General features: G+C 42.2%; 1 protein-coding gene across 3 annotated transcripts in view; it reads right to left on the bottom strand.

Annotated features, from left to right (window-relative positions):
- The window catches only part of SHC3 (SHC adaptor protein 3), a 302,721-nt gene that overhangs the window by 165,573 nt on the left and 113,545 nt on the right, over positions 1-23,603 (bottom strand). For all 3 annotated transcript variants that reach the window (XM_055272026.2, XM_055272027.2, XM_055272029.2), the window contains exon 4: positions 4,644-8,398. In XM_055272026.2, coding sequence (XP_055128001.1) covers positions 4,644-5,117 — 474 coding nt within the window. In that variant the 5' untranslated portion in view covers positions 5,118-8,398. The remainder of the gene's footprint in view (positions 1-4,643; positions 8,399-23,603) is intronic.

The raw sequence follows: 23,603 nt of genomic DNA, 5'->3' as shown, positions 1-23,603 counted from the left end.
TCTGTTCCCAGGACTCTGCTTTAGTGATAGTAATCATATATTCCTCAAAACTATGACATATACTCAAAGGTAAGACACCGTGTGGAGGCAGAGGAGCAGCCATCTGTTCTTTATAGGATGGAAGTTTTGTCGTAGCTTATCTTTTTCTTAAACATGAATATAAAAGAAATGACTGAGATAATTGGGTATTTCTAGAAATATGACATTTCCTATTTTCTAACAAGAAAGAAAACAGCCCCCATCCAAAGTCATCACAAGTCATCTACCTGTGGGCTGTGGGTGTGTGTGTGTTGTGTGTGTGTGTGTGGTGTCTGTATGGTCGTGTGTGGGTGCATGGTGTGTATGTGCGTATGTGTGTGTATATGTGAGGTGTGTGTGTGGTTTGTATGTGTGTCGTGTGTGTGTGCCTTTAACACATCTATGCTTGTGTCACATAAAGAGAGACAACTCACTATCCAGATCAAATTAATAAATTTATCTATTAATGGCAAAAGAAATTCTTAAACTATTTTTCAAACCATTTAGATGTTTACATGTAAGCCATCCATATCATAAGATCTTGAAACAAGTGAACTTTTAAAGTTCAACTCCACATCAAAATCAATTTTTCAGTCTAGAGGTAAAATAAAATTCTATAATATTATAGTAGAATTGATATAGTTATTTTAATATAGTTAAAATAACTTTTGTATGATCTTTGCTTACAGTTACCAAAAGAATACAGCTCTGAGAAAACGAAAATTTAAGATATTTTTATACACTTTGTCAAGTGAAAAAAAATTAAGAATAAATTTTTGAGTAAATGTAATTTATGAACACCACCTATAAAAGGCAGTAATTTACAAATAAAGCAAATTATTTATACCACCCCAAATATCATTAGATGCACAAATGGGAGAAATAAAATAATTTTTAAAGAGTCCTTGTAAAAACAGAGCTTTGTTCCAAAAGGGAAGCATATCAGGAAGGGTCCAGCATATCAGGAAATAATGCAGTACTTTTCTGATCGTTAAATCTCCTATAAATAGCTCGCCATTTTCACTGTCAGTAAATGTACAACACTCCACAAGCTGAAACCTATATAACTTCGCTGGAGCCTTCACAGGTGTTTATGAATGGCGTAATCTGCTGGCTCACTGAATGCTGACTCTGTTGGAATAGCTCTGAGCAGTGGGCACCTGAAACCATTGCTTTTACATTGGGCCTCCTGATTCTTGCTCTTGGCACTTGGGTCAGTTCTAAATATGGTCACTTCTTATCCTTTTGAAGTCTGTGCTGTGATGTGCTCTAAGAAGGAGCCTGTCTTTTGGGGACCACGCTGGGGCCAAAGGCAAACCCGGTGCAGCCCACACAGCATTGCTTCCTGCTCCAGTCTCGCCCCCTCCAGCAGGCAGTTTCAGAGCTGAATGTCAAGGCTGTGCTTGTCTTCAGATGGCCCACTAGCTCTTTAAAAACTGAACCCCTGCCTCCTGTCCCCTGCACTGTTCATATTCCTTCCTACAGTTTCCCCACCGTGGATCTGAGGACGGAGAAGGTGGAGGACCAGGATATTGCCTTTTGAACCTGCTAAAGACCAGCAGCCTCCTTGAGTGATTGGGGTCCTACCCAGGTTTGACTTTAGGATAAGATAATTTAAAGGTGGGCAGCAACGTAATCAATACTCATTTTGCATTTCTTTTAGGTCCAAATATCAAATACCTTTAAAATGGAAATTTAATGAAAACAGTCATTGTTCTTTGCTGTTGGATTTTTCTTTTCTATCAAGAGCATAGTTTGTTGTTCTTTCTTTTACGTCACCAAAAGAAAAAAGGAAATATCAAGATACTTAGGGGAGTAAAAAGGTGCTGCCAATGAGGCCCAGCTGAAAAGAGTATAAACCTCCACGCAGAGTAAGCTGCAGCCTTCCTGTGTGCATAGCCCCATTCTGTTATTTAGCAGCAAACTCAGTGATGGACCAATTAGACATGCTCTGAGCTTTGAATTCTACTGTTGCTCAGGAACTTCTTCCATGTTTAAATTTTAAGTCCTTCATTAATTCACATTCTAAGCTGTTGCTCAAATAGTTTAATGTTTCCTAGATGATCACAATTCACCAGACTTCTGTATTTTACAGTCCCTGTTCTCAGATTAAGTTGAAATATTTTTGAATTATAATTCACATGTGCAATATCCTAATATCACCTGTAAGTAGGTATTTCTTTGAGAGGGGAAAATCTGTAATACAGTATATAAATTTTCCAGGAAACTAGAAAACATTTGGGGGCTTTATTTTTAATTTAGAAAAAAATTACATCAAAGAGAATAATGCATCCTTTCCCAAACCCTAAACCTTTAGATTTTACGATTGGTACCTAGTCATATGATAAAGATGGCCCATTTCTATCTACCAGAAATCTTTTAAAGTAAGGATACCAGTAGAACTATTCAAAAATTCTAAATAACACCAAATTAAGATTGTTTTCAGTTTAATAATTTTTCAATAAAATAAGTTCGAGGTTTTAAACTCAACATGGGCAATGCGGGAATTTGCACATGTGCACCAACAGAGGGCCATGTGATAATTTGAATCAAACACGCACACACACTTTAGCATCTGGTTTTCTTTCTGCGTGATTTCAAACTTCTCCAGGAGAGCAGAGGACAATGCCTGCGTTTATGTTCACATCACAGCACCATTCATGGCTGCTAATGAACAAGGAACCAAAACATGGATGGTACAGAGCCCTAATTAGCCATGCCATGCACCCCTCAACCCGTCACTGCAACCCCTTAAATTTGAGGCAACACAAAGTAACCCAAGACACAGACAAGCTCTGTGTAGATCCAGCCCTTTGACTATGAATACTACTGCTGATGCTGCCAGTAAGTCACAAACCTTACAGCAACAGATTGTCGATGCAGAGCCGCCTTATTTTCGTACATTCATCATTATTTTGCCACATTTGACCTTCCAAACTGGATGCTCGCCTTCCTTCTTTAAAAAGCAAAAGCAAAGTTCTAAGCAAAGTGATTAAAACAAAAATTTAAAGCCGTAAGTTTGAGAATTCTCCCTCAATTTGAAAACTACTCTGTTTAATATGACAGGTAGAAAAAGCGTTGCCAAGGTCTATTTGTCTATTTGAAATGTAGGCTTTTTAAAACAGCAATTATGCTAACACCCCAGAAGTAAACACAACCTCAAAGCTGTCAGGGATTTTTGGTTTGGTTTGTTTTTTTCTTTTTGTTTTTGGCCCCTGGTTATATAATTTAAATAAGCAAAACAAGAAGAATATTCAGTATCTCTTAAAATAAACTCAACCAAATATGCATATATTATGCTCATCTATATCCCTTTGGAAAATTTAATAATCCATACTTAGAAGCTAAAATGAAGGTTAAATTAAAAAGTAGACTGAAAAGGTGAAGAAGCCCTCTTTTAACCACAATGGCCACATTCATCTGTAAGTACTTTTTATATAGTTAAAGGCAATCCACAAAGTTAAGTATTTCTGTTAATATTTTGGTTCTGAAATTACCAGATACTGCATTTTACCTGAGGATGTGTTCTGTTTAATTTTTACACTGGAATCTGCAGCCAATATTTACGGAACAGACATCCTGGGGGTTTCTCAGTGTTATTGAGGACACCGTAGAGATAGAGTTTGTGTCTCATTTCTTTCTCAATACAAAGCCATGCCTTGGAGTGGCAGGATTGAAATACTGCAACTTCCATCCTTAATCCCTTGTGTAGGGGGTGTCTGCTCGGCTGTGGAGGCTGTTAAAGCTCTGAGCTGCCCAACCGGCAGAAGGAAATAACCGCGTGGCAGATTACTTGAACTGTGCTGAGCATTTTTCCTTAAATATCATAACATGCTTGCATAAGGGTGGAATTTTATTGACTACATCGTGATTTTATCATCTTTGTGTTGGAGGAAAAAACTCCTTTCCAGCCTGTGGCTCCAAGCGCAGCGCCCTAGTTCCCTTTTAGCACATTTAAATGGAAGACTACAGTCACCAGAAAAATAGTCCCAGAATTCTCATTCCGCTGCTGTAAACCAGAACCTTTCCTTGGGGAATGAAAGACAAACCCCAAGAAAACCTGGCCTGAGTGAGAAAGTAAAGCCCGTCGAAGAGAAAGCAGCACAGCATTTGGCCTGCTCTGCAAGGAGCTGGGAATTCTTGCTGCGGGGGTCAACAAGATGCCCACCCTCCCGCCGGGGAAGACACAGCAGGAGTAGGGCCGCCACTCCGTGCATCTCTCCTCCCGGGGGCTGCCCAGGTCTCCCCAGCGCGTTTCCTAGATACTAGGCAGGCCAGACCCCCACTGCCCAGGGTTGGGCGCCCATGACACGGGCCAGACATCTGGTAAGCCAGGTGGCAAAGGCGTGCCAAAAAAGCGGAGCCTAGGGAAAACCGGGACGGAGCGGGTCACCCGAGTGGTAAACCTTTTCCCAATGGATGAGGGAAAAGCGCATTTGTAGTTCCCTCCTCACCGCTGTCAAGTGAGCTGATTGCTAAGGAGTGCGCATTTGCTTGCCTCTAACGTGACAGTCGCGGGTGCGCCCCGCACCCTGGGCTTCAGGGAATGAAGGAGTCTGCCCTGAACTGGCTCCCACCCTGGCCCCAGAATCCCAACCCCCAGGGCGGCCCGCGCCCGCACCCACCTTAACCACGTAGGTGACTCCGGGCCCCAGCACCTGGTCGCTGGCGTGCGGCGCCCCCCGAGGGGGCCTGGGCAGCGGCTCGTCGCCGGGCCGGCCCTTCCTGGCGGCGCTCATGGCCGGGGCGCTGGGCGCCGAGGGCGCGCTGCCGTCCGGGGCAGCCAGGCTGGGCGCGCTGCAGCTGCCCGAGAGCCGCGCGCCCGCCCGCTCCCGGGCGGCCGACGACAGGCCGCGGAGGCCCGAGCTGGAGAGTTTCAGGTGGGACACCTTGTGGAGCAGGTGGCCCAGGCTGCCGGGCCCATCGTCGGGCGCCTTGCGCAGCGCCTCGCTGGACACCAAGTAGGGAGCCGCCGCCGGGGTCGCGCGCGCCGCCGAAACCTTGCCTCCGCCGCCGCTCACCGACAGGCTGTGGAGAAGGTCATCGACCGATGTCACCGAGTCATTCCTGAAGCGGTTGTACTTGGTGCGTGGAAGCATGCCCCTCCGTGGGCTCGCTGCATCCGCCCGGGCGCTGCTGGTGCCGGCCCCGGCGCGGGCTGCCGCGCATAGCAGGCGAGCCACTGTCCCCGGAGTGGGACGGAGAGTGGGGGCCCGGGGACAGCCTTCTGGAGAGCGAGAGCAGAGCAAGAGGATGGTGCCCTCCCACCATTAAAAGCCAGCGCAGCAGCGGCCGCGCAGCCCCGGCCGGGGAGACCGCTGCTTGGGGTTGCACGTTTGCTTTGCAAAAGTCATAGTTGCCTCTGATGGAGCGCCCAGCTGCTTGGGGCTGCTCACAGCAAAAGCATGACTCACTCTGAGAGGAGACCCTTCTCAACAAAGGCTCGGTGAGCACTGCAAATCACTTCCTGTAGCAGAAAAAAAAAAAGGAAAAAAAGAAGAAAAACACGACATCCACCCGCTGACAGCACACTAGAGCCAATCAATTCTCAAATTTCCTTTTTCTACCTTCCCAGATATTTCCTTCCAACCTTTGATTTTTCACCTTCCCATCCCCCGCAATCTGCATTTGTGCCAAAGGTAAATCCAATCCAGTTCCTTCAAATCGTGAAATGAACTTTCTGAAACCCATTATTCTGTTAGGTTTTGCTCGTCCCTGCTCAGCCCATCTGTGTGAGCCTGTGAAAGTGTCTAACAGCGATGCGTTAAAATGTGACGAAGGCTTTTTAAGAATCAGATCTTCAGCGAATCCTGATGAATCTTGACTTGGAAGGCAGCAGGAATTTTTAAATAGAAAAAAACCAAAAGGATATTCACCCCCAGGTGAACGTAAAATACCAATTTCCTGGGTTTTGCTTTTTCTTTTCAAATTAACAGAGCAGCGATGACAAGTGTCTTTGTGGCAATGCAGTTCCTCAAAAAAAAAATCTGCATATGAACTTCTGCACAGTGCCAATCAAGGGGTCTTCCCTGCTAATTTACAGCAGTCTTTCTCAGCCAGGGTTAAGTTGAATATCCACTTCCAAAAAAGAAGAAAAGTGCTTCTTTCACGAGTGGCAACAGGCTCCAGAAATCCATTCCAAAAAAGGGGCTGCATTTGAAGCTTTATTCCTACTGAATGTGTTTAAGCTCTGGAAAAACGCCTAAGAAATGCTACAAATACATTTCAGTGTTCCTTCAGTTGCTGCTTGCAACCCTGCAGTCAGGAAGGAAAAAATGCAGCTGTTCTTATTGCACATCAAATCCACAGGGAGGAAAATATGCCTTCTTTTCAGGAGTCAGGCTCGGGCTTGCAAGTAAAATGCACAGGCCTTCCTCCTCTCAGTTAGGAGAGCAAGGCTTTCGCTGTCCCCAGAGGTCTGCCCGAGACTGAAGCCCTCTGACTCTTGACCTCAGTGGGCTCTGCCAGGCTTCCTCATGCATTAGGATCACCTGCTCCACAGTGACACACTCACTATCAAAGTTTCCCCGCAACTTCTGAGCAAGCGAATAAATTCAGCTCTAGCACACTCTCAGGTCACCCTGAGTCCTCTCACGCCCATGACCGAACATGTGGTGCACGTGAGGTCCTGAATCTTGAACCCTGCTCTACGGAGCAGAGTTTAATGAGCGCCACTCATGGCGGGCGAGCGGGTGAGACCAACTCCTAGGACGCAAGAGCGCAGAGGAGCCGCGGCGTCCCCGGTACAGGAAACGCGTCCCCACGGCTCGCCTCCTGTGCCGCAGCCCTAGCAGAACAGCCACACGGCACTCATTTGTTCCCTTTCCCTGGCTTGCATAGCAACAGCAATTGCACACCCCATAGATGATTTTGGTGGTTATCAGAGTCCTCCCCAGATCTGTAGCGAAACAGCCCTATCATTCCCAAAGCGAGATCTTCATTAGATGCAGACAAAAACAGCAAAATGTGAATGAAATGCTGTTTGTGTGAATGAAAAGGCTAGCGAGCGAGCCAGCGTTTCTGTGAATGAAGCAGGGCCTTGCAGCCGGTGCCAGGCAATCCCCTGGGCTCCAGCGGCCTCAGCCAATGAGCAGCCGCCCCGATGACTCATTCAACAAAGGCTTGCTCAATAGTGGAAGATTCCATTTCAATCAAAGGCGGGATCTTTTATCCAACGGCAGTGTGGGAAAAAAAAAAAAGAAAAAGAAAAAGAAAAAACACCCAGCCGGATTACAAAGATACCGGGAGGAAGAGGCCAGCTGCTATGGAGAGGAAAAGCTAGTTTTACAAGGGAATTCAAGATCCCTTGGTCAGGTCTAAGTGTGAAGAGGGTCTCTCTTGGAGGTGAGCTGTGCCCTTAAACTTTCATTCAGCCGTTCATTTACATCAAGGAGCAACCATGAATGTGCCAGTCGTTCAGCTTTTATTATGAATGTACATTGAATGCACGTTCAAAACCTAGGTTCCTAGCCCTTGATTCTTTTTTTGTGAAAAGCATGTAGAACACCTGTACACGTCCTGAGGCTCCAGGGAGGAAAAAAAATCTAAAGCTACGTACTTAACCTTTAGCCAACGGAGACTTTTATTTCTTTTATTATGAGGCCAGTGGAGGGAAATTGGTCATTTTAAAATATAAATAGCAACATAAATTTACTATATATGAAAAGATATATAATCAAAGACAGAAATTAATATTCCAAGAACACAATAGTATGGTAAAACCTCACTTACCTGGAAAATAGTATCAACATTTTGGAACGTAGCAGAAAGGTGGAAAAAGAAAAACCCGAAGGCTTCTCAGCATCAAAAGGAGGCTGTGCAGCCCACACAGAAGCTCACATACCCTAGTCATGAGAAAACCCTTTGCCCTTTCTGGGGAGCTGCTCATGTTTATTTTAGACCCTGTACCAGAAAGCCCACATATCTGCTTGATCAACATAGAGACAGATGAGAGAGGAGACCACTGGGACAGAAAATGCTAAATGTAAATGAAATTTTCTGTTGCTGGCTTGCTTGATAGCCATGGAAGGAAGCAGGAAAAAAAACTCCATTTTAAAGTCAGCCTTGAGATTCACCAAAGCCAGGCAGTCTGGGGTAATTTACAATGAGAGCCTTTCCGGTATGTTGTGGTTTTTCTTTTTTAAATCAATGCTTAAACACGTATTTGCTTTCTATGGCTGCCATAAGAAATGACCACAAAATCAATGGCTTAAAATAACACAATTTATTATCTTCCAGTTTGTAGGTAAGAAGTCCAAATGGGTCATGCTGGGATCCAGCAGGGGTGTGGGCAGAGCTGGTTCCTCTGGAGACTCTGAGGGAGAATCCACAAATTTCTGAGAAGGTGCCATGAGCTGGGCCCTGGGGAAGGTGGCTTTGCCTTCGGGAAGGCAGAAAATCTGAAATTAATGCTATAACCTAGTTAAGGCTATGTGAATTTTGTAATATGTGTGAGATACAAAAACTTGACCAAAGGAGTGAGCTTGTCCTGAGGATGCGGAGGTGACCCCTGACCCCAGTGGAGGCATCCTCCAGGTGGACTTCACAGGAGGAGACTGTGTGGGCAAGGGCTCCAGGCCTGAGCAGTCCAGAGTTTCCCAGAATCCCTGGTAGGTTGGTTGGGTTGGTGAGGAGGTCAGGAGGCTGGGCACTCAAAGAGGCTTAGAGAGGTGATGAGGTTTGGATGTGTGTCCCCTCCAAATCTCATGTTGAAATGTGACCCTCAGTGTTGGAGGTGGGGCCTGGTGGGAGGTGACTGAATCATGGGGGTGGATCCCTCATGAATGGCTTAGCACCATTACCTTGGTGATAAGTGAGTTCTCACTCTGAGCTTACATGAGATTTGCTTGGATAAAAGAATGTGGCGGCCTGGTGTGGTGGCTCATGCCTGTAATCCCAACACTTTGGGAGGCCGAGGTGATGGATCACCTGAGGTCAGGAGTTCGAGACCAGCCTGGCCAACAGGTGAAACCCCATCTCTACTAAAAATACCAAAACTAGCCGGGCATGATGGCAGGCCCCTGTAATCACAGCTACTCCGGGGGGCTGAGGCAAGAGAATCGCCTGAACCCGGGAGGAGGAGGTTGCAGTGAGCCGAGATCGCGCCATCGCATTCCAGACTGGGCGAAAAGAGCGAGACTTTGTCTCAAAAACAATAAAAATAAAATAAAATAAAATAAAATAAAATAAAATAAAAATGTGGCACCTCCCCTCTCACTCTCTTTATTGCTTCTGCTCATGCTATGTGACACTCCTGCTCCGCCTTCACCTCCTGCCACAATTGAGGCTCTCACCAGAAGCCAAGCAGATGCCAGCACCATACTTCCTGTACAGTCTGCAAAACCATGAGCCAATTAAACCTCTTTTCTTTATAAATTACCCTCTGGCATTCCTTCATAACAATGCAAGAACAATTGGACACAAGGGACTTGAGAGAAGGTCACACAGTCAGGTTTGCCTTTTATGGAGACCACTTTGATAGTGACTTGGGGTGGCTCTGGGAAGTTGAGAGGAGTGGAATAAAACAGGACAAGTTAAAAAGAACAAGGGCTTGAATGAAAGCAAGAGCAGCAGGGCTGGAAAGAGAGGGATGGATTCAAGATAGCTGGGAAGGTAAAGGATCTGTCTCCGTGATGAGGACGTGTAAAACAGAGCGAGGCTGGGTAGGCTGTCTGCAGCCAGAAGCTAAGACAGAGTTTGGAATGCAAGATGCTTATTAGAGATCAAGCTCCACAGAAAGCAGGGGAGGCTGCAGGATGGAGCAGAGGCAGAAGTGGGCCGTGACCCAGGCCCCACACACCTCGGTCCTGCCGAGAGTTCTGGAGAAAGAGTGCCATCCACAGAGAGTATCCCCTGGCCTGCAGGGCTCCTCATTCACTCTCACGCACTCCCTCACTCTCTCCCACATTCACCTCCTTAGTGTGGGCTGTCCGGGGAGGAACAGCCTCCAGCAGGTGGCACCCTGCAGCTGAGCACCCCCAGAAAAAGTTGATGTGAAGGTTGTGTGCCCATGGCACCCTGCAGCCCAGCCTCTTCCAAAGAGAGGAATGCCAAGCAAAGCCCGCGTTTCTAACTTGGACCATTGGGTTGAGCTGAGTGTTAGCCATGAGGATGAGGAGCATCCCCATGACAGGCAGGTCATGGGGAAAGGCAAGGGCTGGGCTTTGAACGTGTGTGAGGGGTGGGGATCTTTCATGTAGAGATGGCCAGAGCTGAAGAGCAGTCAAGTCTGGAAGTGGAAACTTGCAAATGCCAGACTTCCCAGATGGGAGCTAAGAAAAAAAATGGTCAGAATTTGGAGGATAAATATGGAAACCTGGTTTGATGAATGTCATGGGAGAGAGTTTCAAGAGAAAAACCAGTGATAGTTAATAAATGCAATGATGACAGTCATAACCACCTTGACTGAGTGTCCCTAGGCACCAATGCATGCCTGCTATAGAGAGATATAGATAGATGGTTTACAGCCTGTTTTGAATGAAAAGAAACCAAGGATCAGAGGAGTTACAAAATGTGCCAGAGCCACATTGGGTGTGTGATGTGGTTTGGGCTTGTGTCCCTGCCCAAATCTCAGGTTGAATTGTAATCCCCAGTGTTGGAGGTGGGGCCTAATGGGAGGTGACTGGATTATGGGGGCAGTTTCTAATGGTTTCGCTGTCCCCCAGTGCTGTCTCATAATAGGATTCTCACAAGATTTGGTTGTTTAAAAGTATGCAGCACCTCCCCCTTTGCTTTCTCTTCATCCTGCCCCTGCCATGTAGATGGGCCTGCTTCCCCTTCACCTTCCACCATGATTTTAAGTTTCCTGAGGCCTCGCCAGCCATGCTTCCCATACAGCCTGCAGAACCGTCAGCCAATTAAATCTTTTTTCTTTATAAATTACCCAGTTTCAGGTATTTCTTTATGGCAGTGTGAGAATGGACTAATACAGTGAGGAACTGACAGAATAGTCTTACTCCAAAGCCATGTTCATGACCCAGCACCTCCCCTATTCAGACAGCTTGTGTAAGGTACCTGCTGAGACCCATCCTTGGCAGGTGGTGATCAGCCATCACCGGACATCTTAACAATGGGGATGGAGAGGCTTCCACTTAGGTAACAGGATGGTGCCAGCTGAATGAGACCAGAAATGAATGAAAAGATCATACTTTCCAAAAGATGGAACGAAATGAAAGGTAGGACATAGGGCAGTAGCCAGCAGTAGAGCAGAGAGTACAAAGCAGGGGATGGAAGAGTTAGGAATGTGTTTAGGGGCAGGGAGCAGAGCAGAGTGGGAGAAATCAATGCAGGAAGGAGACAGGTCAAGAGCGTGGGTAGCTCTTGCCCTGTGGGGATGGTGGGATATCTCATCCTCTGGAGGGAGGGAGGACTTGATGAGCAGACCATTCAGGGTACAAAGTAGGAAACAGGAGTCCCTCCCCTCTGAAGTGGTTCAAAGGCAGAGACTTTAATATAACAGACATAAAGGTGGGGTTAACACAGCACCAAAGAATGGTGATATACCAGGGATATATCACCTCTGAGTCACAAGACTCAGAGGCCATCTCCACTTCTAGGACCAAAGCAACAGAAAGGGAACTGAGTCACTGGAGCCAGTAGAATCCCAGCTGGAAATTTGGACTGGAGGCTGTCAGAGGCAGCTGAAGTTTCAGAGGGCAAAAGTTACTGCAGAGAGGAGGCCAGAGAGAGGAAATACCCAGACTGTCTCTTTCCCCACTCTTATCTCCTGTTGGTGCCTCCCACTGGCCAAATCCATGGGAAGCCAGAGGTCCAGGGAGCTTGGTGATGGGACCATGAGGAGAGGCAGCCCCCAGGCACAGAGCAGACTGGAAGGCTGAGGGGAAGTGCATGCTGAGTGTGCCTGCACGTCAATTTGTCTGTGGCGATGGTAGGAAGCTCAAAGCTTTTATGTCTGATTTGGACGTTACACCTGATTTTCACCATGAATGAAAGGCAGGGCTGTACTTAAAAAGTGAGATGATTTCATTTCTGTAAGTCATTTGAGTTGCAGTTGAAGGTACAGAATGGCCGCTGACGGGGGCAAAAGGTGCTGCCAATGCGTCAGGATAAGCAAGGGATTGTTGCATGGCACCATGAACCAGCCATGGATAGCCCAGATATGGGCATCCATTTGCCTGTGTATGAAATGGAAGACAGTAAATTGTTAGCTACAGGGTCCATTCTAGGATGAAGGCACAGGAGGGAGGGCCTGGAGGACACAGCCGGCAGGAGTCAGGAATGGATGTGGGATGGAGAAGGATAGGATGGCCACTGAAGGAGGATCAAACGCAGGTACAGTGCTCTCAAGGCCCTGGGAAGATTGCAGCCTGGGGCCTTGGGGTGCACATCACAAAGAGGTGCATGGGAGCAGGTCCCTAATAGTGCCTCTTGAGGTGTAGGTGGGGAGAAGGACAAGCCTCACCACAGTGTTGGGGGGTGAGGAATTCCAGTTTTGTTGAAGCCAGAGTTTGGAGTCATCCTGGGAGAAGGCTGAAACAGAAGAGAGCTTCTCCAGGACAATGTGGGAAGGGTGACATGGCTGGGCATTCAGGGAATAGTAAATGAGGGCACAAGTTGTTTAGAAGACAGAAGAGCCACACCTCATATTGACAGTAGAGGGAAGGGTTTCCAGGCAGAGGGGCAGACGTACTCTTTGCAGGGACCCTCAGGTGACCACATGCCCATTCCCTGCTGCGGGAATGGAGAGCAGGACTGGATGTAGGAATACCTGTGGTTAAGAATAATCTGGAACAGGGCTCCCAACAGTGGAACCTGATGTTTCAGCACCAAGGAGAGCTCCTCACAACTGGAGGCAGGGGCCAGGCTCCCTGTCCTCAGAGAAGGGCCTTGAGCCTCAGCCAGCTCCAAGGATGGGTCAGAGCGCTGGCTCACCAGCCCCCATCGCCCTCCATATTCTGTATTTCTAAGGTTCCAATGATCTAAGTTTCAAATTATCATCCCTCCCTCCAAGCAGCTTCAACTCCCCCACACACATGTGAGAGTTGGGGTGGGGGCCACAGTTCCTCAAAGGCTACTGCTCACTGGGCCTGGCACCAAGTTGAGCACTTCCTGTGGGTCCATTATTCCTCATGACCCTATGATGGTAGTCCTATTATCACCCCATTTTACAGATGAGAACAATGAGGCCAGTAGAGGCCAGGTGACTTTCTAGCAGGCAACAGAGCAGGGAGTCACACCAAAGCCAGCCTGACCCAGTGCTCCCACAAAAATAATCACACAAAGAGGGTCCTCATTCCAGCTCTGCCACTGCTCAGTTCCCACCCTTATGAAGGGAGAAAAAAAACACAGCCTACCACTGCCTTACACTGTTGCCATGGTTATCAGACAGCAGAACACAAGAGCCATGTGGGCTCAGCATGAGGTATTTTTATTATTATTGGGAAAAGATGGACATGTCACTGCCTACTTTTTTACTGTAAAGTAATAATTTATAATTGTATACATGTACAGGCCACAAAGAGATGTTATGATTTATGAATACAATGTAGAATATTTCAATCAAGCTAGACGACATATCCACTACCTCAAATATTTAACATTTAAGTCACTGCCTACTTCATATATAGAAAAGGGATGAAATAAATCTTGGGAAAAGTCCATCCCCAGGCCCATGCTGGCCTAGTTAGGGGAGATACGAGAGGAGAGGAAGAAAACAGAAACACTGTAAAGCAGACAATGCTAGGAAATCAATTCTTGTTTCAGAAAGGAGAATCCCAAGGGACAATTCCTCAGAAAAAGAAGAGGGAATTGCAAGAATTTGCACTATACAGTGTAGCTAGGAGGCCACTATGTGCTCAAAAGTAGTTGCTGGATTGAAATATGTAAGAACCTTATGTCATTTGTAAAACAATAAATTACAGCTTTTCCTGAAGAAGAATTGCTTCATTTAGAAAAACTTAAACGAGACTCTGTATTCCTTTCAGTTCCTTGACTATATGCATGTCTAGTTTTATGTAGAAACAATTTACTGTTCCTCATTTTCCCTCTAAAAGACCTACTTTTAGAGACTTTTTGTTGTATAATATAATCTCCACAAATATATTTCACAGCTGAATAATAGTCCATGGTGTCAAGACATGATCATTCCCTTAGACCCTCTGCTATCACTGGACACTTGGTTGTTTGTAACTTATCAATACTGCAAATGTTGACATAAAAGAGAGCCTTTGCGCATGCAGCTTGTAGTATATCCACTGAATTATTTCTGAACCTAATTCACAAGGAAATGAACGTTTCTACAATTCTCGATTGATGTTGCTAAATGTTTTGTCAGTTTTCACCACTGGCAGTAATCACTAGGAGCATATTAATCTTCCTGCAACCTCAGCAGCTTTGGTTTTTGCTATCTTTGCTATCTTCATAGTTGCAAATGGTGTTTCATATTGAGTAGTTGTAATATGGTTATTCAAGAATTTGTGGCTTCTGATCGGTGGAAGGAATGTCAACTTTCTGACTACATTCTGACTGGTTGGCTCCAAATAAAAAGTGTTGAGATTTACCAGACCTCAGTGGGAGGCAGTCTGCCTGTACACTTGAAACTTGCTTAACTTTACCTACACCTTCCATCAACAAATGGCTCTGCAGTTCGAGGCTTCAGTGAGCTATGATTGCCCCACTGCAGCCTAACTTGGGTGACAGAGTGACAGCCTGCCTCTAAATTTATGTATATATTTATATAATATTATATATGAATAAATATATTAATTTATAATTATATAAACATATTAATTTATAATTATATAATATATATTTTAAATTCTTTTAAATACAAAAAAATTTTTAGTGGCCTGCTCTAAACTTGAGTCTCAGTTCTGGAGACACAGTAATGTTTAAGCTACTTTTAATTAGATCATTTCTGCTAGATTCTGTGTGAGTTTTCCCTATAGTTGTCAAATGTTTACCATTTTTATCTTTCTTGATAAATATTTTTGCACATATAATTATGTATAATATAGCTACATTATGTGATATAATTTATACATATCATATAACATGCTATGCATTAGGATATATACATAATTATATATACTTACACATAACCTATATTGGTATAATAACTATGTAAATTAATTATATGTATTATTTTACTTTCATGTGGTTAATTTGTGTGCATAATTATATATTCATATGCAAAGAAAGCCTACATTGGTACAATATTTACATATGTTCTATTTGTCTTTCATATGAGAATCAGTAACAGTGACACAGGGGCGTCAGTCTGTAGATAGCAGACACTCTAGAAAGGCCTTCCCCACCTGAAGAACTTAGAGAGGCGGAGACCACCAAGACTTTGTGTTTCCCACTACAAGCCATGAGCAGCCATTCCATGTTCTGTGGTTCTCAAACCTAAGCAAGTGTCCAAATGCTCCAGCAGGCTCTTTACTCACAGACCGCTGGTACCACCCCAGGGTTCCTGACTCAGTAGGTATGGGTGGCTCCCAGGTGATGGCAGTGACACTCAGTTGATTCCCACCTAAACAAGGCCTTCTGACTGCTCAGCCACTGTGCAATTCTGTAATTCCAAACTGAAAACAAAATTTCTGGACACATTCCAAGCATAGGATAGAATAGACTGAACATATCCACCTGCCCAGAATCTGGGGAACAGCAAGATGGTCAGCCTTGAGAGGGCTAGCAAGACAAAATCCTAGCGGAGCTGCTGACACGGCAGCTTCGTGGAGCTCAGGAGAACCCTGTGACACAAAGTCCCTCTGCAACAGAGTTCCCAGCCTTGGTCACATCCTAATTTAAAAAGCCAAGAATTTAAACCAAGAACCCCTCAAAATAATAGGAATAGCCAAAAAATATGTGCCAGGTACTCTTCTAAGTACTTTAAATGTGTTTTCACGCTAATGATGTAGGTACTATCATTATCCCTGTTTCACAAATAAGAAAACTGAGGCATGGGGCAGCTAAGTAACCTGCCAAGGTCACAGCCAGTTAAGGCTATAGCCAGGACTCAGTTCCAGCCACTCTGACTCCAGGCTCAGCTGTGAATGACTGACCTCTGCAGCTTTAGGAGTGAGCAACACCGGGTACTTGGGAAGTAAGTGCAAAAGCAGGGCAGGTGCTAAAATGAGGAGGCTTGGATGGAAGCCTGTTTAAAAAGCAGTTTGATCTCCCCAGTCCCCTTCCCACTCTACACATCCAGGCCATAGGTGATCACCAGTATGATTCCTTTTATTTCTATGAAATGTTTAGACAAGGCAAATCTATTGAGACAGAAAGCAGATCAGTACATACCTGAGGCTTGGGCTGGGGCAGGATCAGAAACTGATGACAAAGGGGTACAGGGAGCTTTTGTGGTGAAGGACACATTTTAGAAATGGATTGTGGTGGTGGTTTTATAATCCTGTAAGTTTACTAAGATATTGAATTGTACATTCGAAATGAGAGAATTTTATAGCATGTAACTCATGCCTGAAAAAAACCTGTTTTAAGAAAAGGTGTGTGGAAATACATCTATAAAAAACAGAAATTAAGATGTTACTTTATATAAAACCATTTCCATTGTGATTCTCCCAGTGATATTATGGGCTAGGCCTTATAATCATTTGTTTCTCATACAAGATGTTACATCAAGTCAGCTGCCCTGCACCTTGCTAGCAGTGTAGCTGTTGGGGTGGAGTGGCGTGAGATAGGGAGAAAGAGATCTGACAAAAATAAAGGATCTGCAACTTTAGCAAAAGAGAGATAATTATTAAGTTGTTGAAATTAAGTGCCCTATACTTTGAGGTTTCTCTGAAGGAACTGTAGCCATGACATTAAATTTTGCAATAGAAGTTATTCCCTTAGGGTACTTCTCAACATTAAAGGTTAGTCACTGGTGGTGTGACTGACTCCCATCTGGAGAGAGTCTTGGAGTGTGCAAATGTGGAATGATAGTCACAAAAATATAACATTGAGAGAATAATTCACACAAAAACTAATGAAAATTGGTGCCTAATATTAATCCATGACCTACCCTAAAAAGTCATTTGTTTAAAAACTTGAATAATTTTTGTGCGACCTTCTTGCATGTTTTGCTGATTGTGTTTGGTTTTCCTGGCAGCTTTTATCAAACCAGAAAAGTATAATATCTTTAAAGAGTTAGGATGGATTTCAAAGGAGATGACTGCATTTAGCGTCACCTGAAATCTCCCTTTCAAAGACAGAGAATAGCAGAGAACTGACTGATAATAATCTGTAATGCTACATATGAATAATATAATAATACATGAGTGATAATGATCTGTAATACCATAGTAATCTGTAATGCTATAAGTGAATAATATATGAGTGATATATAATCTATAATATATATGTGAACATTTTCATACCCTGAGCCTGCAGGCTACTGTCTGATAATATTTAGTTGTGATTATAGGTTAGCATTGCCTTGTATTTCCCTCCCTGCGTCAGACACTTGCTCTAGGGCTGTGTTCCAGGAAGAGACAGTCTTTCAAATCCAAATGTTCCAAATGGGGGTTTAGAACAACCATTACTTAATACTACCTAGTATCCACGCCACCTGTAATGACTGTGTTAACTGATAGGAGAATAAAGCTATAGGTCAACATGTGATTGGCTTGGTATTTTCAGGATAGACTAGGTTATACTATGGCAACAAAAGACTTCAATATCTCCATGGCTCATTTACTGCTCTCTCCACACATCCATCCCTGGTCAGATGGGGCTCTGTCCCCTGTTGTCTACTCTCTGGAATGAAGCAGACAAAGTAAACTCTATCTGGACTTTGTGCACACAATTGTGTGCAAAAGAATGCTGGCAATGCTCATGCAGCCCTTCAAGTTTCCACCAGGAAGCAACATAAATCACTGTTGCTTACATTTCACTGGCCAGAGCAAGTCACATGGCCATGCCTGAGTACAGCAGGGTGGAGCTACACAATCCTTCCAGAGAGGGAGAGCAATGATTGGTGAATGGCAATGCAGTGTTCCACACCCACTCATGTCTGCTGGCTAGGCTGCCCTAAGCATCTCTGTATCTTCATCATCTCATCTCTGCCTAGAACACACTACAAGCTCATTCACATCTCAGGAAAGACCACCCCAATGTATGGTAATGAATTAAGAACAATAAATCCTAAAGCCACATAGTCCAGAGCTTGACTAAAGAAAGGCCGAGAGCCTTTACTACGAAGGAATGCCACCTACCATGCTCAAGAGGAACAGGGCCTGCCCGCATGGCCCCATGACCAAGTGAGAAGATAAATGCAGAATAGGTAATCATGAGATTACGTGTTATAAAACGAGAAGAACAGGGCTTCTGGGATCATTTAAATAGACACCTAAAATACAGGCACACATAAAGAAGAAAATTAAACCATGGCTAACATTGTCTGCTCTTTTATTCTCTGAGTATATTTTTCCACATGAATAAAATCATGTGGCTTCACTTCCCATTTTTTTCATTTAGTGATATTGTATTTGACCTTACCAATGGACGTTCTTCTAAGAAAGCTACCTTCTTAACCTGGGGTCCATGGAATGTCAATGGGAGTAAAATGAGTCATTAACTGTAATTTAGCATTTCAGTAACATATGGATGCAGGCAATAGCCACAGTAGTTGGTTATCACAGTACAGTTGCTACATATCTTTTAAACTATCATTTATGTTTCTTACTCCCCCAAAATTATATTAGTAATAATTACCACCACTATATCTGGATATTTTGTGAATTAATAAAGAAGCATCTATATTAGTATATGACATATGTTTTTGAATATTGATAATTACATTTCATACACAGTCAGCCCTCCATGTCTGCAAGTTCTACATCCTCAGAGTCAACCAATCACAAATCAAAAATACACTATTTGAGGGATGCAGAACTGATAGATATGGAAGGCCAACTCTTCATATCCACAGGTTTAGCAAGACAGATTGTGGGACTTGAACATCTGTGGATTTTGGTATCCATGAGGTTGTGAGGGGCGATGTCTTGGAACCAAGCACCAATGTATACTGAGGGACAACTGTAATTGGTTGCCTTTGAAATTCTATAAATTTTATTTTAAGATAGTATTCTGTCTAAAACTATGCTGCCTAAAGGAGACTTTAGGTCTAAGGATGCACATAGGTTGAAAGTGAAATGGTGGAAAAAGATATTTCATCCAAATAGCAACCAAAAGAAAGAAGGTGTGGCTATACTAACATCAGAAAAATACAGACTTTAAGTCAAAAGCCTGTTACAAGAGACAAAAGGGGACATTATATAATGATAAAAGGGTCAATTCATCAAAAAGATATAATAGTTATGAACATACATGCACCAAGCATCAAAACTCCTAAATAAATGAAGCAAACTTTGACAGAATTGAAGGGAGAAATAGCTCTAAAATAATAGTAGGAGACTTCAATGCTCCACTATCAATAATGAATAAAACTAGACAGAATATCAATAAAGAATGAGAGTAATTGAACAACGCTATAGACTAAATCAACTAACACACAAATAGAGAACACTCCATTTAACAAAAGGATAATACACATTTTTCTCAAGTACACATGGAATATTCTCCAGCATGGACAATATGTAAGACCACAAAACAAGTCTTAATAAATTTTAAAAGACTGAAATCATACAAAGTATTTTTTCTAATTATAATGAAATGTAACTAGAAATCAATACCAGAAGAAAAACTGAAAAATCCACAAATATGAAGAAATCAAACAATACACTCTTAAATAACCAATAGGTCAAAGAAGAAACTATAAGGAAAATAAGAAAATATCTTGAGCCAAATGAAAATGAAAACACAGCATACTAAAGTTTATGGGGTCTAGCAAAAACAGTACTAAGAGGAAAATGTATACCTGTAAATGATTACATTTGAAAAAAAGAAATTAGGCAAGAGAAAAAAATAAAAGGCATCCAAATTGGAAAGAAATAAGTTAAATTGTTCATTTGCAGAAACATGATCCTGCATATAGAAAATCCTAAAGACTCCACTAAAATGCAGTTTGAATTATTAAAGAAATTCAGCAAAATTGTGGGATACAAAATTAACATACAAAAATCAGTAGTATTTCTGTACACTAATAGCAAACTGTCTGAAAAAGAAATTGAGAAAACAATCCCATTTACAAGAGCTACAAATAAAATATTTAGAAACAAATTTAACCAAGGAGGTAGAAGATCTTCACATTGAAACAAAACACTGATGAAAGAAATTGAAGAAGACACAAATAAATGGAAAGATATTCCATATCATAGGCTGGAAGAATTAATATTGCTAAAACGCCCATACTTCCCAAAGTGATCCACAGATTGAATATAATCTCTATAAAAATAACAGTTATAGTCTTTACAGAAACACAAAAAACAGTCCTCAAATTATTGTGAAAACACAAAATACCTCAAATAAAGCAATACTGAGCAAAAATAATACAGCTGGAGACATCATATTACCTGACTTCAAAATATATTACAAAACTACAGTAACCAAAACAGCATGGTACTAGTATAAAAATATACACATAAATCAATGGAACAGAATGGAGAATACAGAAATATAAATTCATGTACTTGTAGCAACTGATTTTCCACAAAAGCATCAGAACACATAATGAAGGAAGAACAATCTCTTCAGTAAGTGGTGCTGGGAAAACTGGACATCCACATGCAGAAAAATAAAGGTATACCTCTATCTCTCCCCATATACAAAAATCAACTAAACATGAATTAAAGACTTAAATGTTAGACCTGAAACAGTAAAAGTACTAGAAGAAAACATAGGGAAAATGCTTAATAAGAGTAGTCTGGGCAAGAGTTTTTTCAATAACTTGAAAAGCACAAGCAATAAAAGCAAAAAATAGACAAATTAGATTATATGTAACTAAAAATATTCTGCATAGCAAAGGAAACAATCCATGGAATAAAAAGACAATCTATAAAATGGGAGAAAATATTTACAAACTATGCATCTGACATGTGGTTAATATCCAGAACATATAAGGAACTTCAAAAACTCAATAGCAAAAAAAAAAAAAAATCCAATTTAAAAATTGGTAAAAGATCTTTCTTACTCTGTTTGTGTTACTATAAAGGAATACCTGAGCCCGGGGTAATTTATAAAGAAAAGAGATTTATTTGGGTCACAGTTCTGTAGGCTAAGAAGCGTGGCTACAACATCTGTTTCTGATGAGGGCCTCAAGCTGCTTCCACTTAAGGCCAAAGGCAAAGAGGAGCTGGCATATGCAGAGATCACATAGCAAGAGAAAAAGTAAAAGAGAGAGAAAGGAGGTGCCAAGCTCTTTTTAACAACCAGCAATCATGGGAACTAATAGATCAAGAACTCACTCATTACCTCAAGGATGACACCAAGCCATTCATGAGCCATTCAACGCCTTTCATTAGGCCTTACCTCTAATATTGAGGATCAAATTGCTTTCTTTAATTTTATTTTTTTATATTTTGTAGAGAGAGAGTCTTTCTATGTTTCCCAGGCTGGTTCTGAACACCTACCTCTTGCTTTGGCCTTCCACAGTGCTGGGATTAGAGGTGTGAGCCATCATGCCTGGCCAAAGATCAAATATCAACATGAAGTTTCGGGGGGACCAAGCAGCCTAAGTATAGCAAAACCTAAGTAGACATTTTTTCAAAAGAAGATATACAAATAACCAACAGATATATGAAAAAATGCTCAACACCATGAATCATCAGAGAAATGCAAATGAATATCGCAATGAGATATCACCTCACTCCAATTGGAATGGCAATTATCAAAAAGACAAAAAACAACAAATGCTGGCATGGATATGAAGAAAGGAAAATTCTTATATACTGTTAGTGGAAATGTAAATTAGTACAGCCATTATGGAAAACAGTAGGGACGCTCCTCAAAAAATTAAAAATAGAACTATGTGTGAGTCAGCAATCCAACTACTGAGAATATATCCAAAGTAAATGAAATCAGTATGTCAAGGAGATACCTGCACTCCTATGTTTATTGTAGCATTATTCACAATAACTGAGATATGGAATCAGTTTGAGTTCATCAACAAATGAATGAATAAATAAAATTTGGTACATATGCACAATGGAATACTACTCATCCATTAAAAAAAATAAAATCCTGTCATTTGTAGCAATGTGGATGAACCTGGAAGACATCATATTAAGTTTGATAAACAGGCTCAGAGAGATAAATAGCACATGATCTCACTCATATGTGGAATCTAAAGAAGTTGATCTCATAGAAGTAGGGAGTAGAATGGTGGTTATCAGAAGTTAGGAAGGGGAGAGGGAGATAAGATGAGACTGGCCAGTGGGTACTATCTTTTGGTTTGATAGGAGGAAAACGTTCTGGTGTTCTATTGCACAGTAGGGTGACTACGGTTAACAATATTGCATTGTATATTTCAAAATAGCTATAAGAAGGGATTTTGAATGTTCTTACCTCAAAGAAATAATACATGTATGAGGTGATAGATATGCTAAATACTCAGATTTGATTTTTACACAATGTATATATGTATCAAAACATCACGCTGTACCTCATAAATATGTACAACTGTTGTGTGTCAATTAAAAAGAAAATTTTAAAAGTTACAGCTGTTTCTTTAAAAATCAAAAAAATTACAAATCAACAATCTAACTTTCTACCTTAAGGAACTAGAAAAAGAAAAATAACTAAGCCCAAGTCTAACACAAGAAAGAAAACAAAAAAGATTAGAGCAGAGATTAAACAAAATAGAGACCAGAAAAACCATAGAGAAAAATGAGCAAAATCAAGAGTTGGTTCTTCAAAAAAATCAACAAAACAAATGTTTAGCTACACTGACTAAGATTTAAAAAGAGAGAAGACTAAAATAACTAAAATCAGAAATAAAAGAGATTACAATCAATTTTATAGATACTAAAAGGATTATACATAATTGTTATACAATTATAGATTAACAAATTAGAAAGCCTAGATGAAATTGATAAATTCCTAGAAACACACTATCTACTTATACTGAATCATAAAGAAATAGACAATCTGAACAAACTTATAACTAGTTATCAGATTGAATCAATAATCAAAAGCATCCCAGTGAAGAAAAGCCCAGGGCAAAATGGCTTTACCAAGAATTCTGCCACACATCTAAAACAGAATTAACACCAGTTCTCCTAAAACTCTAAATTCGAAGAGGAAGAATACTTCCAAACTCTTCTATGAGGCAGCATTGCTCTGTGTGTTAGTCTGTTCTTACATTGCTATAAAGAAATACCTGAAACTGGGTAATTTACAAAGAAAGGAGGCTTAATTGGCTCATGGTTCTGCAGGCCATACAAGAAGCATGAGGCAGGCATCTGCTCAGAGAAGCCTCAGAAAACTTGCAATTTTGGCAGAAGGTGAAGGGGAAGCAGGCACATCTTACATGGCCAGAGCAGGAGGAAGAGAGAGTGGAGAAGGTGCAACACACTTTTAAACAACCAGATCTCATAACTCACTTTCACCACAACACCACCAAGGCAGATGGTGTTAAACCATGGGAAACTGACCCCATGAATCAATCACCTCCCACCAGGCCCCACTTCTAACACTGGGGATTACAGTTCAACATGAGATTTGGG

The sequence above is a fragment of the Symphalangus syndactylus genome, chromosome 3 (assembly GCF_028878055.3).
Source record: "Symphalangus syndactylus isolate Jambi chromosome 3, NHGRI_mSymSyn1-v2.1_pri, whole genome shotgun sequence".
NCBI lineage: Eukaryota > Metazoa > Chordata > Mammalia > Primates > Hylobatidae > Symphalangus > Symphalangus syndactylus.
Note: the sequence above shows the minus strand (reverse complement) of the source record. Positions and strands in the feature narration are given on the sequence as shown.